This window comes from Dipteris shenzhenensis, chromosome 10 (assembly GCF_047967505.1).
Source record: "Dipteris shenzhenensis isolate YYH24624 ecotype China chromosome 10, Dip_SZ_1.0, whole genome shotgun sequence".
NCBI lineage: Eukaryota > Viridiplantae > Streptophyta > Polypodiopsida > Gleicheniales > Dipteridaceae > Dipteris > Dipteris shenzhenensis.
In genome coordinates this window covers 43,062,750-43,077,648 of record NC_141605.1, presented here as the reverse complement: position 1 = coordinate 43,077,648, position 14,899 = coordinate 43,062,750, and the positions used below count along the sequence as shown (strand labels likewise).

At 41.0% G+C, this 14,899-nt stretch overlaps 1 protein-coding gene across 1 annotated transcript in view; it reads right to left on the bottom strand.

Moving 5' to 3' along the window:
* Nucleotides 1-2,988: 2,988 nt before the first annotated feature.
* LOC147897861 (Transducin/WD40 repeat-like superfamily protein) overlaps nt 2,989-14,899 on the bottom strand; it is a 37,759-nt gene continuing 25,848 nt past the window's right edge. The window contains exons 5-9 of the mRNA XM_087380217.1: nt 8,769-9,584; nt 8,488-8,675; nt 5,090-5,213; nt 4,766-4,972; nt 2,989-4,137 (exon numbers count right to left, since the gene is read on the bottom strand). Coding sequence (XP_087236343.1) covers nt 3,994-4,137; nt 4,766-4,972; nt 5,090-5,213; nt 8,488-8,675; nt 8,769-9,584 — 1,479 coding nt within the window. The 3' untranslated portion in view covers nt 2,989-3,993. The remainder of the gene's footprint in view (nt 4,138-4,765; nt 4,973-5,089; nt 5,214-8,487; nt 8,676-8,768; nt 9,585-14,899) is intronic.

The window sequence follows — 14,899 nt, the reverse complement described above, 5'->3', positions numbered from 1 at the left end:
ATCCAAAATGATCCCTGGGAGGAAATCCCATTGCAAATCATGTGCTAGAAATCCACATCCTTTTCATACAAGTTCAAACTTTTGCACTTCAAGTCCCTTCACACCAAAACTTGGCGTAAGAGTAGGAGTATGTGATGGTCCTTCCAAGTAATTTGACGCAATCTGAGGCCAAACGTATAACTCATAGTGCATTTTCTTGTTGAGCTAAAAAAGTAAGAGAGTTCTCTCTTCTTGAAGGGGGGAGGGGGGGTACGTAATTCTAATTTCAAATAAAAATAATGTACTTATCTCTCATGCAATCTCGGAGAACCCAATGTGGTTAAGCTGCGAGTCCTCTTTTTTTTCGACCTATTCTACTTGAAGTGCCGAATAGCGCCCCATACGGGGTGACCAAGATAAGGTCCTGAGGTTTGAACATAGAATCGGCCCAAACTCACCCCCACATTTTTGCCATTTGGTCTACACGCGCTGCAAGATTAAGTTGCAAGTTCAAGCTTCCATTCTTATGTCAGATCAAAGAAAATAGGGACACATTGAGTCCAAACTCCGGAGGCCATATTCGAGACCCGGATCCAGTGGTCATTCATAGGCTGGATCTGATGCGCTCACTCTCAAAGGTCTAGCTAGATCCATCGACCAACTTTCAGAGTCCGCATCTAACAGCCACTTGCAAAGACCTAGATCTAATTTGCAATCTTCAAGCCTGGATTTCGAATTACTTGTCAAGATAGAATCCAATGGCCAACCTTCAATGCAAGAATCTGTTAATCAATCCCTCATAAGCATAAACCCGTCTAAGGCAAACTAATGTTTGCCTCATCAGAATCCTCACCTGTCAGTTATGAATGCCTGTCAGTATAGTAGGTGTTGCCCATTCTTGAAGTCTATCTTGTGGACTCTTTAGTCTTTGTGCTCATGAATTCATTTTGAATAGCAAAGGGAAAGACCCCCTCGAAGTCGCTCGGCTCGTTCATCGTGGAGGCCATCTCTGTTATGCCTTCTAATATTTATAGAATGTGTTGAATAGATACCTTCTCAAACTCCTGATGCAGTCGAAATACTTGTGTCATGGAATAAGTCCTCCATTGTGTACTCTCCAATTACCTTACACTTGCCGATAGAATCACCAAGCCTTGACAAATTCAATGAATGGCGGGCGAAGGTAGAACGTGAGACCAAGATGAAGTTGAAAATGCTTCGTATAGACAGAGGGGGTGAATTCACATAAAACAAATTAGACTCTCAAGAGGTACTACAAGTGAATTGAGATCAAGGGGCAACTAAAGATGGCAAGGACATCCCAACAAAACAGGGTGCAGAATGGAAGAACCGTGTGATTCTAGAGATGGGGGTGAGCATGTTCAGAGGGAAGAATCTTCCACATTTGCTTTGGATAGAGGCAGTTCATGGAACTGTCATATCTGAACTGAACTATAACAAAGACAGTTGAGTACACAGGAAAGAATCCAATCATCAAGCATCTTCCGGTATTCAGGTCTTAGGTCCATATCCACTGTGATCTAACACTTCAAGATGTGAGACTTGATAATTACAAGCTCTCTTCAAACCATGGATTGATGCATAATATTCCACTTTGGTTGCTAGTGCAGCACTACACACGAATTCATTACCTTCGGGAGAGATTAGGAGTACTCCAGTACATGCAGGATGGTTGTGTGTTTATATGTACCATCAAATATCAATGTCCAAGTGGATATTGCACCACCAGTAGAGAGCAAGCCTCCCAGGTTTTTCAATAATCAACGAGGGGGAGATTCGTCACTTACTAAAGCAACAATTAAACAAGCATCCCAATATTTTCTCAACTGTTGAGAACCAAAGTTCCTTGTATATGTATTCTAGAAGTGCACGTGTGCACACGTGCATGTTGTCAAAGAAGATAGTTGCTTGCTGTAGCCAACTCCCACACAGCGGAAAGAGCTAGATTGGGATCGCACAATGTCATTTCAGGAACCAACTCACCCCATATACATGCATATATGGAAAGACATTTCAGAACTGTTAAAAGAACACTCAGATGTACAGCCAAAATAATATGTATTGATGTCAAGAACCAAGTACAAAATCTGCCAATACATGTATCTTTAGTGTTGAAAGACTGCGTGTGGCAACCAAAAAAGCAAAATGAAGAAAGGCCTAGCACATCAACACCCAGAAAGGAGAAAAAGGAAGGTCATGACTGTCCCGATGCTGAAACAGAGAAAGCCACATATCAAGCATTGAGCTTAGATAGGGTACCAATATCAGCTCCGTATGCCTGTGCCTAGTGAGGCAGACCCTTCCTGTTCATAGCATGCCTTAATGCAGGCTTCAGGAGCTACAAAACTGAGTCCTCCTGCTCACCCTCTTTGCACCATAATATGTGCTCTTCTACCTGGGTGTAGATCTTCCCTGTTTGTGTGCCCCATAAGGCCTTTAGTGCCTGCAGACTGAATGCCTGGACTGCCCATGAAAGGGCCTATTTATAGGGCACAATGCCGCCTGGCCTGGCCAACCAGACTTACAAACCAGTTTTGGCAGCCCTACTGGCTGACCTGCATAGGCCGGCCAGCAGGTGGTCAAGGGGCCTATAGAGCTCCTTCATCTTGCTGCGCATTTCCCCAGGCCATTGTCCCGTTTCTAGGGCACATGGCTGGGCTGTTTGCAGCCCCACAGTCAGCCCTAACTGATCAGCCCTCCATGCTGACCATCTAAACTAAGATGGAGATCTATGTGCTGCCCATGTGGCAGCCCTAATCAATCCCCTATCATCCCATGCTATGCTGTATATCATCCTTCCCTGATCTGATACCACCATCAAATATACCTCTTAGTCCATAAGAATATCCCAAAAGGAGAACACTGTTAAATGTTTTGTACTTCAGGTTTTCTCATGTTACCAAAGAGAGTATGATCACTTACCACCTTCTCAACCAGTCATGACAAATTAAACCGAGCATGAAGTACTGCTGAAGATAGGCCTTATTACTACTGATGTCATCAATAATTGATAAACACGTATGGGACAGAAAAGTTCAAATAAACTATGATATGTATATCATATATGTGTGGTGTTGTGTGTGCGCATCTTTGTGTCTTTCACAGGTTAGCTGAACTGAGAATTGACTGCACCTTTTATAAGTAATCGTGGTGGGGAATGGCAGCAGACCGTTGAATAGTTGTGTATCAGATCATGAATGACCATTACAACTTAAGAACCTTCTGAAGATCACATCCCCATAGGACTGAGCATTAAGCATGTTCATATATCAGCTACTAGAGTTGTCCTTGTGCACCTGATTCCAAAGCAGACCATGGATGCCCTCTCTAGATGTCTGGGGCAGACCACACTTGGAGAGGCATACACATTTTGAAAAGAGCACAGTTCTAAGGAAAGAGGTGTACTTCATCAAAGAACCCATTCAAAGCACTCTTGAAAGTATGCGCCTCATGATTGGTAGCAAAGGCAATCTGATCCTTGAACAACCAGCATTTGGCAGAGTACATGGACCAGTAAAAAAATGTAATCTCATTAATTCCCAAAATGAATCTGCGAAGACTCTTGACTTCAGCAATGCCTGTTTATTAGCTCAATAAATACCTTTACATCAATGAATCTAGTGCCCACTGGTATCAATAGTAACAATAAGCACTGGTTACCTTTAAAAAATTGATGGCTGCCATCTATGTAAAGAAAATACCATGGACAGCACAACAGTCCACCCATCAGTGACGCTGTGTGGCTTGCCAACCATGCAAAATCCTCATCTTAACGAATCGAGTGGCTGATCCAGAACCATGGGTCCTTGAATTTATATTGGGGATAAAGTTTCAAAGAATTTGACTCAGTCATGTCATTAATAGCACATAAAGTCAATAGCAGACTGCTGGTCAAGGACTGATGCTTGAGTGTACGTGGGGCTCAATCCTGTAAATCGCATGACTAATGTATACGCCTTGTTAGATCAAAATATATGCATGTCCTCATGCTGCTTATAGTTGAAAAACTCCCAATTCCTGCCCATGGTGGAGTAAAGAGATTTTTCTCCCATTCTTCCACTCAAGCTTGAAGGAAAGGTCAATGTTTTGACCAGATGCTCTTCCCAGAGCATCTTCATTTAGATGCCCCTTTGTTTCCTGCAACCATTAGAAACTAGTCATTTATGCTCCTAAATATGGCAATGCCTGTCTGAATTTTTCATAAGAAAAATGTATCACATGACATATCTGAGACACTGGAAGAAAGAGCACATTAGTTGAATGCCGACAAGCATGACCATTGACGGTACAGAAGAAGAAAAGTGAAGCCTAATAGGGTGCAGTACACAAAAACCGAAACCAACCCAACGGCCTCTGCAACAGCGACATAAGAATAGCCAAATGTTATTCCTACTTGTAAAACTGAAGATGAGAGCACCTCATTGATATTGAATGAGAGTTTTCATCTATATTACTCATGTGTACATGCAAGGCATGCATGCGAAGTGGCCATTGCCGGTCTTCTCATGCTCAGTAGTTCCCGGTGACTGTTCAAAATGGGTCCACATACAAGCATACAATTATCTCTCACAGTTTCCACATGACTGTTCGAAATATGTCCACATACAACGATCAATTATATGTAAATAATTGTAGAAAAAAATTCAGAGAACCCTCAAGAAAGAAAGGAAACATGGGCATTCAGAGAACCCAGTGGATATTCAACCAGACCCGAAATTGACTTTTTATTCAGATATCATGAGATCCCCGAGTAAGAAAGACCAACCTCAGAAATATCATTTTTCTCGAAATTGTTGGAAATTGTTGCCATGATGCTAGAGCGCAATGACTTAGGAGAAAATCCTGCCCATGGTGGTACTAAGACAAGCTTTGTGCACTGCACAGGAGCAGCCACTCTAAGCCTCTCCCACCAGACAGCACCAAGGGACCACCATCGAATCATCAAACCATGCTGGGAGAATGCTACCACACCCTGTGAACATATTCAAAAAATGCTATGCTATTTTACAGATTCTTGTGGCTAATTTGAAGACACTTAAGTATGCTATCTGTATGACAGTAATCACAAGGATTAGAAACCAGTACTCACTTCTCCATCTTCAGAAAAGGTCAATGCTGAAATGCCACCTATTTTTATTGATGCATCATCACTTGCAAGTAGTGCTGGATGACCTGGAGGTCCACTCGCATCCAAAACCTTCAGTCTTGATGCACTTGAGAAACACAACGAAGAAAAGCTCTTTAGGCTCATAACAAACCATGTGCTAGGACTGATATGTGAATATTTCGAAATGTAAGCAGAAATCAAGAACACTCCTACGGTCATTGCAAGTTCATATTAGATGCTTCTTTAAACCAGCTCCAGTTCTTTATATAATCCCCTCCCAGTCCCCCAATTTCTAATCTTTCAACTATACTTCCTCAGGGCTCATAAAAGACAACACAACTCAGGATGCATTCTCTTCAGTTGCTATGGGAGGAGCCCAAAACTCTGACAGCTTCCCTTCTACACTTCTCGTGATCTGCTCACTGCCAGAGTCCTTCACACGTATTAGGGTCTGCTGAACCTTTGCGAGTGCCTTGCTGCACCCCCATTTGCGTTTGGAACAAAAAGTTGGGTGACCAAGGCATTCAATTTATTTATTTTTAAATATATGTTGATCACCAAAAACTGCCAACTTTGAAACCTATATCTTTTGATTGAAAATCTAATATGGGTCGTCTAGCATATCAAATTACATGGCAGGACGTGAATTAGATATTTATCATGTTTGTTGCACCATTAGTAAAGTTACATGCAGCAAAATAAGCATTTTATGAAGCTATGGCTAATTTTATCCACAAGCTTAGAGCACGATCGCCCATTTTAGGCTATCATTTCTCAAGGGTGAGGATGGTAGGATAGCCCAATTAGGTGCTCCTCTTTCAAGTGGGTCTTCTGAGAAAAAAATTTGCTAAAGAGGCCCTTGTGCCCTTCCTATGGGGCCTCCAATCTGATAAAGACCTGCCCTAATCCAAAGCCCACGTGTGGCCAAATTTAAAGTTTATTACTTCCCCGAAAACCATATTTGAAACCCTTTTCTTAAGTTTGGATACAATTTCCCGTGTAGCATTTTCTTATGAACCATCCGTCTGCTTGACCAAATATTCTGGAACTATTATGCGCTGTCTTTGTTAGATTATGAGTGGTGGGTGTGAACACACGCTTGGGACACTTTTTCCTTGAAGGAGTTATTTTTCCCTAGGGTTAGGATTATGGGTAAGCTTCCTTTTCACAGTTTATATTCCTCAATGTGATCATTCTTTGTAGCATAAGTCTTGCATTCTCAATATGTCTCCATGTTTTGGTATTCTCATCTCACCCCCATTCCCAACATTTGGTATCAAAGCCCTACTCCTCTACTAGCTCAACCTAGTCCTGCCTCAAGAGAAGTTCCTCACTGGAAACTCTATACAATGTAACTCCAACTTTCAAATTTATCTAAATTTTTGATTTTATGAATTCTGAAAACCTTCAAAAAAGTATTTGTTTTAGCTATATTTTATCCCCAAACTTGAAAATATCTAGGAAAACCCCGCAAATTCAGAAGTTATAGGTTTTTGTATCTAGAAACATAAAACCTCTCTGAAAATGGCCAAAAACCTCCAAGGATTGGGTCTAGGGTAGCAAACCATGGGCCTATGCCTATAAGTTAGCCAGGTCTTGGGGTGAGAAATGGAAGTTAGTGAGGAGGTACCTATGAAAAGGGCCTGTATAGAGCAAGTTCCCTTAAGTAACGGCAACAAAAAGTTGGGTGACCAAGGCAGCCAATTTATTTGTTTTTAAATATATGTTGATCACCAAAAGCTGCCAACTTTGAAAACCTATATCTTTTGAAAAATACAATATGGGTCATCTAGCATATCAAATCACATGGTAAGACATGAATTAGACATTTATCATGTTTGTTGCACCATTTAGTAAAGTTACATGCACCCAAATAAGCATTTTATGAAGCAACATTTGGTATCCCTAGTCCTCTACTAGTCCTGTCTCAAGAGAAGGTCCTCAGTAGCAAACTCTATACAATGCAACTCCGATTTTCAACTTTATCTACATTTTTGATTTTATGAATTCTGAAAACCTTCAAAAAAATATTTGTTTTAGTTATGTTTCCCCAAACTTGAAAATATCTAGGAAAACCCCGCAAATTCAGAAGTTACAGGTTTTTGCATCTAGAAACATAAAACCTCTCTAAAAATGGCCAAAGACCTCCAAGGATTGGGTCTAGGGTAGCAAACCATGGGCCTATGCCTATAAGTTAGCATAGGACTGTGAAGCTAGGTTTTGGGGTGAGAAATGGAAGTTTAGCTAAGAAAAGGGCCTGTCCATGTAAAAGTTCATGGTTGACATCCAAGGTGAAGTTGTTACATCCAAGGATTGGGCCTAGTATAGCAAACCATGGGCTAGAACCTATGGCTATAGCATAGGAATGTGAAGTTAGGTCCTTGGTGAGACAGTATCTTAGGAAAAGGACTTGTACCAATTAAGTACCCATACATAATGCCAACCCACACCCATGTGAGTGAACTTAGCCCATGGGGCAAGGGCACAGGAGGTGGTAGGGACCTATGGTTTCCAAGAACCTCCTCCATGTAGAAAAGAAGGGGGGAGCATAGAAGGGGGCTGCGAGACCACAAGGTTGGGTGACAAATCGTTCAAGAAGCTATTGTGCATCCATTGTTCCACAGTGAGGCTTCCAATTAGCTCTTGGATACTTTTATCTTGCACTCCAATAATTCTCAAGCACTTTGTGACAAGCCAGCTACCCCCTTCATTCTTTTATATATTCTGGTAAATTCCTACAATGTAGACATAAAAGCCTTCTCCCACAAAGGGATAACAAAAATTCTGATGGTGTACCAACTTACATAAGGGCAACTGTTATTCCTCATTAAGATGTACTCTATATAAAAGTAGCCAAGAAATTAAAAAGGACATGCAAATCTTAATAGATGAAAGCATGAGTGTGGAACCCTGTGAGAGCCATGAACAAAACAATAAAAAATTTGTCACTAAGGTATTCTACAATGAAGTGAAAAACTCGAAGGTATCACAACCAAGAATTGGGGCCAAAACGAAAGAAAGAGAGCGAAGGAGAAACAAGGAATGCTGATCATTGTTGGTCCAAAATAATGGTGACGGCTAGTGTTGGGAAGGGGTTTCAAATCTAGTAAAGCCCCTTTATTCTTGGTCACGTGGTATTGGTAAGGGAGGGTTATTTCTGTGAATATACTTGGTATAAAAAAAGAGAAGGGTAATTTACATGAATGTACTTGGTAAGTGAGGAAAATTGACATATGGATAGCCATCCAGGGAATCCAATCCTATTAAAATAACTAAAAATAATCAACTCTGCTAGTACATCCAAAGACAAGAAAACAAACCACTTCAAATCTTCATAGGGAATCCCAAGACAGGCCAGAAGACACTGGTTTCGAGCAAACCTATTCAGATCATAAACTTGTATAGATAGTGAATGTACATCACCAACAACATCACCAACAGCAAGTTTTGCAGAACCTTGATGCACTGCAACCATAGGATAAAGACGAACCATCTCTCTCACTGCTGCCATGGCACTTTGAAAACAATGTTTCCCAGAATTCATAGTCTGCAAAATGATCGATGTGACCTGCACAGTAATCGTTAAATCTGATTTACGCCTTCAATTCATCAAAAATTCATTGTTCCACTATAACTGCTTCCAGCACATTAAGAAACATACCTGAGTCAAGTGATAAGCAACTGCTCTTGGAGCACCACGGATAATCCTGATGATGGTCATCAATGCCACCAAGTGGACTGACGAATCTGCAGATGCAACTGAGAGCTGATTCTGCACAATTCGTAAGAAGCTTGGAATGTCTGCCATGGCCAAGCTTGGCAAGAGGCTGCCTGTTAAGGCCTCTCGAATTGTAAGAGCAGTAGCTGGGTTAGTGACCAAAATCGATCCGGCTGACCCACCTCCACTCAGGCAATCAATCAGTAAGAATATATCAGAGATCAACTGTGGGATCTCCATAAATATTAAATGTCGCCAGACACTCTCCATACCATCTGCCAGCAATTCTGCAGCCACTGCACTATGTCTATCAATGACAGCCTTGACAAGTTTGACAAGGTAAGGAGCAACTGAAGGAGCAAGTTCAGGTCTCACAAGGCCAGGATACCATACTGCCAGGGCAGCACCCACAATTATCCTCCCTGCTCGTGCATCTTGGCTTGTGCCCCCTACAATAGCTGTCCAGCTCTGTCCCTCGAATGAATCTAGCCAATCAATTATTTCAGCTGAAATGGAGACAGACTCTGGCCAGATTCTTTTCTCAGCTGAGCATTCATTGACTAATTGTTGCTCTAGTCCCAATAAAGAATTTTTATTATTGATCCCAAACTCACTGTGATTAGTTTCATGCTGAGAAACAGTCATATTTCTCTTTGCACGTAAAATTGATGGAATTGCACGGGATGCAGCACAATGAAACAAAGATCTTGCAGCCATCCGGACATGCTCACTCGGGTCTTGCCAAAAGCAAGCATACAGCTGCATGCAGACAGACATATTAGCACCCAAGCCTCCCCAGCAGTGCTAGATGTTGAAAGGAGATACCACTATGCATATCAGCTCCACAAATAACAGTAGTTGGGTCAACAACTACATACTAATCCTAATAGACCAAAATTTTTAACTATAATTGAGACCTCTGCTCATACAAAAAAGAGATCCATGTCAATTGCCCATTAGAAAATACAAATTACGATATACACACATCTTGACACATATCTTGACAGACTCTATCATCAAAGTCTAAGATGTCCTAAAGGAAACCTCCAAAAAGTGCATTGGATCCTAGAATAAATTCTGTTTGGCCCATGTTGAGAAGAGCAGTCTTAGGCTCTTAGTGGTCCTTCTAGCCAAAGGTGAAATTTATCAAGAAGAAAGAGAAAGCATGCATCCATCAAGATAATCACTAATAGTCCATACTGTACAGCGATTTCCTTAAAGTTAAGTTGATTGAATAAAAATATACTAAGACAGTTTGAAGTATGTACTCCTATAAAAACACAGTTCCAAGCTTACAAATATGATGTCAAAGAATGTAATAAATTAGGAGATTTCATAGAGAAATGAAATAATCAATTAGGATCACAAGAGATGTGGACATAGAGATTAACAAAGAACATGAACCTTGAAAGGGTAGGAAAGCTTACAAACCCTTGAGTAAACTTGTCTTTATGGGAAGTAGACTAAATCATCCCATAAAAGAAGGGGAAAGAAAGAGCTTGAAAAGCTTGATCTGGTGCAGTCATATGCCATGTGGCCCCATGCCTACACGGTCATTAGGTGGGGCTGAATACTATGTGGCATTCATTCATGATCCAATGAGGAAAGTGTGGGCTTATGCTATAGCTCATAAGAGCGATGTGTTCCAGCTATTTCAAAAATGGTTGTCTTTGGTTGAAAATCAGTCAAGTAGAACACTTAAATGCCCACAGGCTGAAAATGGTAGAGAGTATATCTCTCATGACTTTCGACATTTGTGTGATACACATGGGATCAAGAGGGAGCTCATGTCTCCTCGTACTCTAGAGCAAAATCCAGTTGCAAAACAGATGAATCGCATCATTCAGGAAAGGTTGCAATGTATGCTTTCCAATGCAAGTCTTTTTGATGGTTTTTGGGCTAAAGCAATGAAGACTGTGGTGCATGTGATCAATAGATCACCTAGTAAGAGTTTGGATGGTGGTATTCTTGAAGAGGCATGGAGTGTCAAAAAGCCCTCTTACTCTCATTTGTGTATATTTGGGTGTGAGGCATATGCACATGTGCCAAAAGAGCTTCAGTGAAAAGGACATTGGTCATCCCAAGGGGCATGAAAAGGAATTCATCATGTTTCATGCAAAACAATTTTTGTATTTGTCACCTTCATCTAATTGTAGCCATATGAGATAAAATTTCAAAAAAGTATTTGACATGTACCAACTGATCAAAAAGACCATATATGCAAGGAAGAGGGTACTTGTTTTTAAAGCCTGTTAAAAGCTATATAGGTAATTCAAAGTCGAAAAAGACTCATTCTCTTTCAAATAGGATCATCAACCATACCACAACTAGGTCATGTGACCTTTCTCCAATAATTTCATAATTTTTTTTACATCTCCTGTGGCTGTGTGAACTTTGAAGGACACTCCAATAGGGAGGTCTTATCAGTACACATCCGAGTTTTCTAAATATTCTACATTTGATTGCTAGGTTGTAAATTCGAATTTCTTATGCCATATGACACCCATAAGAGGCTGGTTTAGTCATTTGAATAACCTCCATAATATCCAAATGAATGTTTGTATGAACATTCATCTGAATAATATGGAGGTTGCAGAGGAGAGTTGTGAATAACTACTTATAAAGGAATCAATGATCTCCCCATATTTCCTCCGAATGGGGAGATGAGGTATTAATAAAAGGTGTACTATGGGCCACGATATTGAGCCTATCAAGGATATGACACTTGAGGAGGCATTCACATGCATAAAGTCTCCGGTGAAACAATGCAGTGTTTGTCTGTATACCTTATGTGCATGTACCGGTTGAGAAGAGAAGAAAGCTACATGCAAAGCCTGTCAAATGCATATTTGTGGTTAGAGCAAAAAGCATACATATTATATGATATGCAAAGGAGGAAACTTATAATCAGCTGAGATTTTGTCTTTGATCAGTCAGATGATTCTTAGTCTAGAAAACACAACCAACAGCCACTTGCATTTCAAATTGAAGAGGATGGACAGAGGTACAACAGCATAAGCATGTGGACAAATGGAAGAAGGTGGTTGAAGAGGAGACTCTGCCGTCACACCAGATAGATGGTATTTGGATCACATGAAAGATTCAAAAGTGAAAGAGCTTCTAAAGACAACAAATGACGGATCCAAGAGGTCACAAAGATCTAAGAAGCTCATTAGGTATACACCTTCATAAGAGTATAATACATCCAATCTTACAAATTAAAATTAGTAAGCAAAGCTACACTTATGTTCTCATCAGTACCCAAGCATGAGTTGCCATCTGGGTTTCAAAAGATTCGCAATCTTTTGATAAACCCAATGCTTACTAAGCTTTAAAATCCCAACCAAACAACCAACAACTTCGATAGCAAAAAGAAAGAAACAAAGCAGAAAATAAGAATAAGAAATACAAAGAGAGAGAGAGAGAGAGAGAGAGAAAATAGGTTAAATTCCACCACAACAGAACCTAACCAAAAGAAGAAGAAGAAGAAAAGAAACAACAACTAATGCTAACAAAAGGGAGCAAAGATAAACCAACATACATATAAGAAAACAAATAAAACACCAATGCAAACACAAGGAAACAATTCTTATCATTATATTAGTTTGCTTTTTATTTACTTATTTTGAATATACAATAATAAATATTAATGAAATACATATAAATTGTGTGTGTGTGTGTTTTTTTTTTAAATACGGTCGTGAAATCTCTCCTGGCTGCTGCTCCAGTCCTCTCGCCTCAATTTCCTGCGTTTGGCTTCTGCTTGCAAGCTCTGTAATTTCAGGTACTAAGTGTGTTTCTTTTAATGGTGTTTCCTCTTACCAGCCTTCACGACTTCCTATAATCTCCTTCCCAATCGTCCGCCTGTTTATATATCATATTTCTGTTCGTTTGCAATTTTCTATATAAACCTGTCAATACGCCTCATTATGCTTGCTGCATCTCTAAAATTTGTTTTTGCTTTGGGATCAAAACTGTTTTCTCCGCTTCCAACCTATCTTTTCGCCTGCCTTTTCTGCTGTCCATAATCCTTTCTTGCCCTCAGCTTCTGCATTAGTTTTTGGAGTGCTCTCCCTGTTTCTACATCATGTGCTTCTAGTTTATCTACAAATGGCTGAAAAAATATACACCAGGAACAAATCGTCTCAGCACAAGAAACAGAAGCTGATGGTATCTGATGACAATCAAAATCATGTCTCAAAGGAAGCTCACTTAGTGTTTGATGTTATGCACAAAGGTTTTGAGGATACCATGAAGGATTGGAAAAATCATGTAGCTTCAGTGGGTATCTCGGTTGAAGTGGATAAAATTGTTAATCCTGTTTGGGTCTATGCATTTAATGCTGTGATTATCTTCTTTCCAGGACGTATGCCTATGGCCTCAGATGTTGGTAATCGGTTGATGAGGACTTTGGGGGGTTGCTTTGTCAAGAAAGTGCATTATGCTGCTAAGGGATTTTTAAAGGTGATTTTGAAAGAGGAAAAATATAAGCTGCAAGCATATGCTTTTGGAATACTCTCTGCTCTACTATGCTTCAACAAATGGTTCACACCTTACCCTCTGAGTACAGCTGGGATGGGCTGTACCTCCATCCTGCGTGCTCTGGTCAACCTCTGCTTCGTGTGTGGTCTCTGTATCCCTGGCCCCAACCGCTCCTCTTCCCGCTGATCCATGTTGTCCAAGTCCGCTATCTCCTCCTCCCTCTACCCAACTATGTTTTGGGGCTAACTCGAAAGCATAAAAGTCTATGACATGTTGCTGCGCACGGTCAGCCTCCTGCGACACTATCACCTCCTACTATCTGCTCTACTGCAATAGAGTCATGGGTATGAAAATCGCCCCATCTTTGAATACTTTCAAGAGCTAGATCTTGGTAGAACTCCTAGTCCCCCCCCCCCCCCAAGTCTACGATGTATAGAGCTAGAGTAGATCCAACCATATGATACGGTTGATCTCATCTCGTGAGATCTAAAGGGACGGGATATCCAAGCTGTACTGGAAGAGCAGAAGGCGGTCCATCGAATATCATGACTAGCAAACCATCTGGATATGCATGCATACCAAGAAGTGCAAACCGTGCTCTCAGCTAGTCGTCTAGATGACTCTAGTGCCACCCTTGGCAGTCTCAAGCTAGGTAAGGCCCAAAACCTATGGTGATATGTCACCATCTAGATGATGGCATCAATCTAGAGTGGTGTCATAGCGAGCTCTGCTTCTACGATCCAGCGAGGAATAGAGGGCTTACTCCGAATCACATCTTGGATTCCATAATCATTTGTAGCCTCTCCAATCTCCGCCACTTTGTGACCGATAGGTCACTCCTCCCCCAAAAGGGTGTCGCATACATGGCCGTCGGCCTCACAAGTGTATAAACTAGCCATCGAAGAGTCCTGGAGGTGTGCTTGAAAGCACTGTTTCTCTAAGCGAGCCAAAGCTCCCTGCCCTCATGTGAGCCTTGCTTGGTTGCATGAGTCGTCGGAAGACTGACCTAAGAGAGAGAGAGAGAGAGAGAGAGAGAGAGAGAGAGAGAGAGAGATCGCATGACTCAAATGATGTGATTGATTGAGATTATCAAGTACACGAGTCCCTAATTTTTTACGTTGCTGCCCAAGCCTTCTCTTCTTCAACACATACAAAAATCATAGGTGATGTCAAGAGAGGATCTCACTAACATCACATGCGGTCTCACACACACACAACTAGTCCACCGTCCATTGAGTGGCACAAGTGGCTCATCTATCAAACTAGGGACGCATTCACACTGACATACTCAAGAACACACTATGTGTCTAGTCCCCACACCTTTGGTCCAACAATACACACACTTGGAAAGGCTGTAGATGTAGCCAAACTGTGTCTTGTATTGCTTTTTCAGCTTTCACTTTCAATGATCTCTGAACATTGCAATCACCCCAAGCGTGTGAGTGATGATGTTAAACACTATATTTGATTTACTTCTCACATCCAAAATCCAAGAAAGGTTGCCAAAGTCCTCCTTTATTAAACTAGTGGAATGAGGTGCACAAGGCAACCATACAACAGAGAGAATCTACCATGATGCACTCCCATATTCT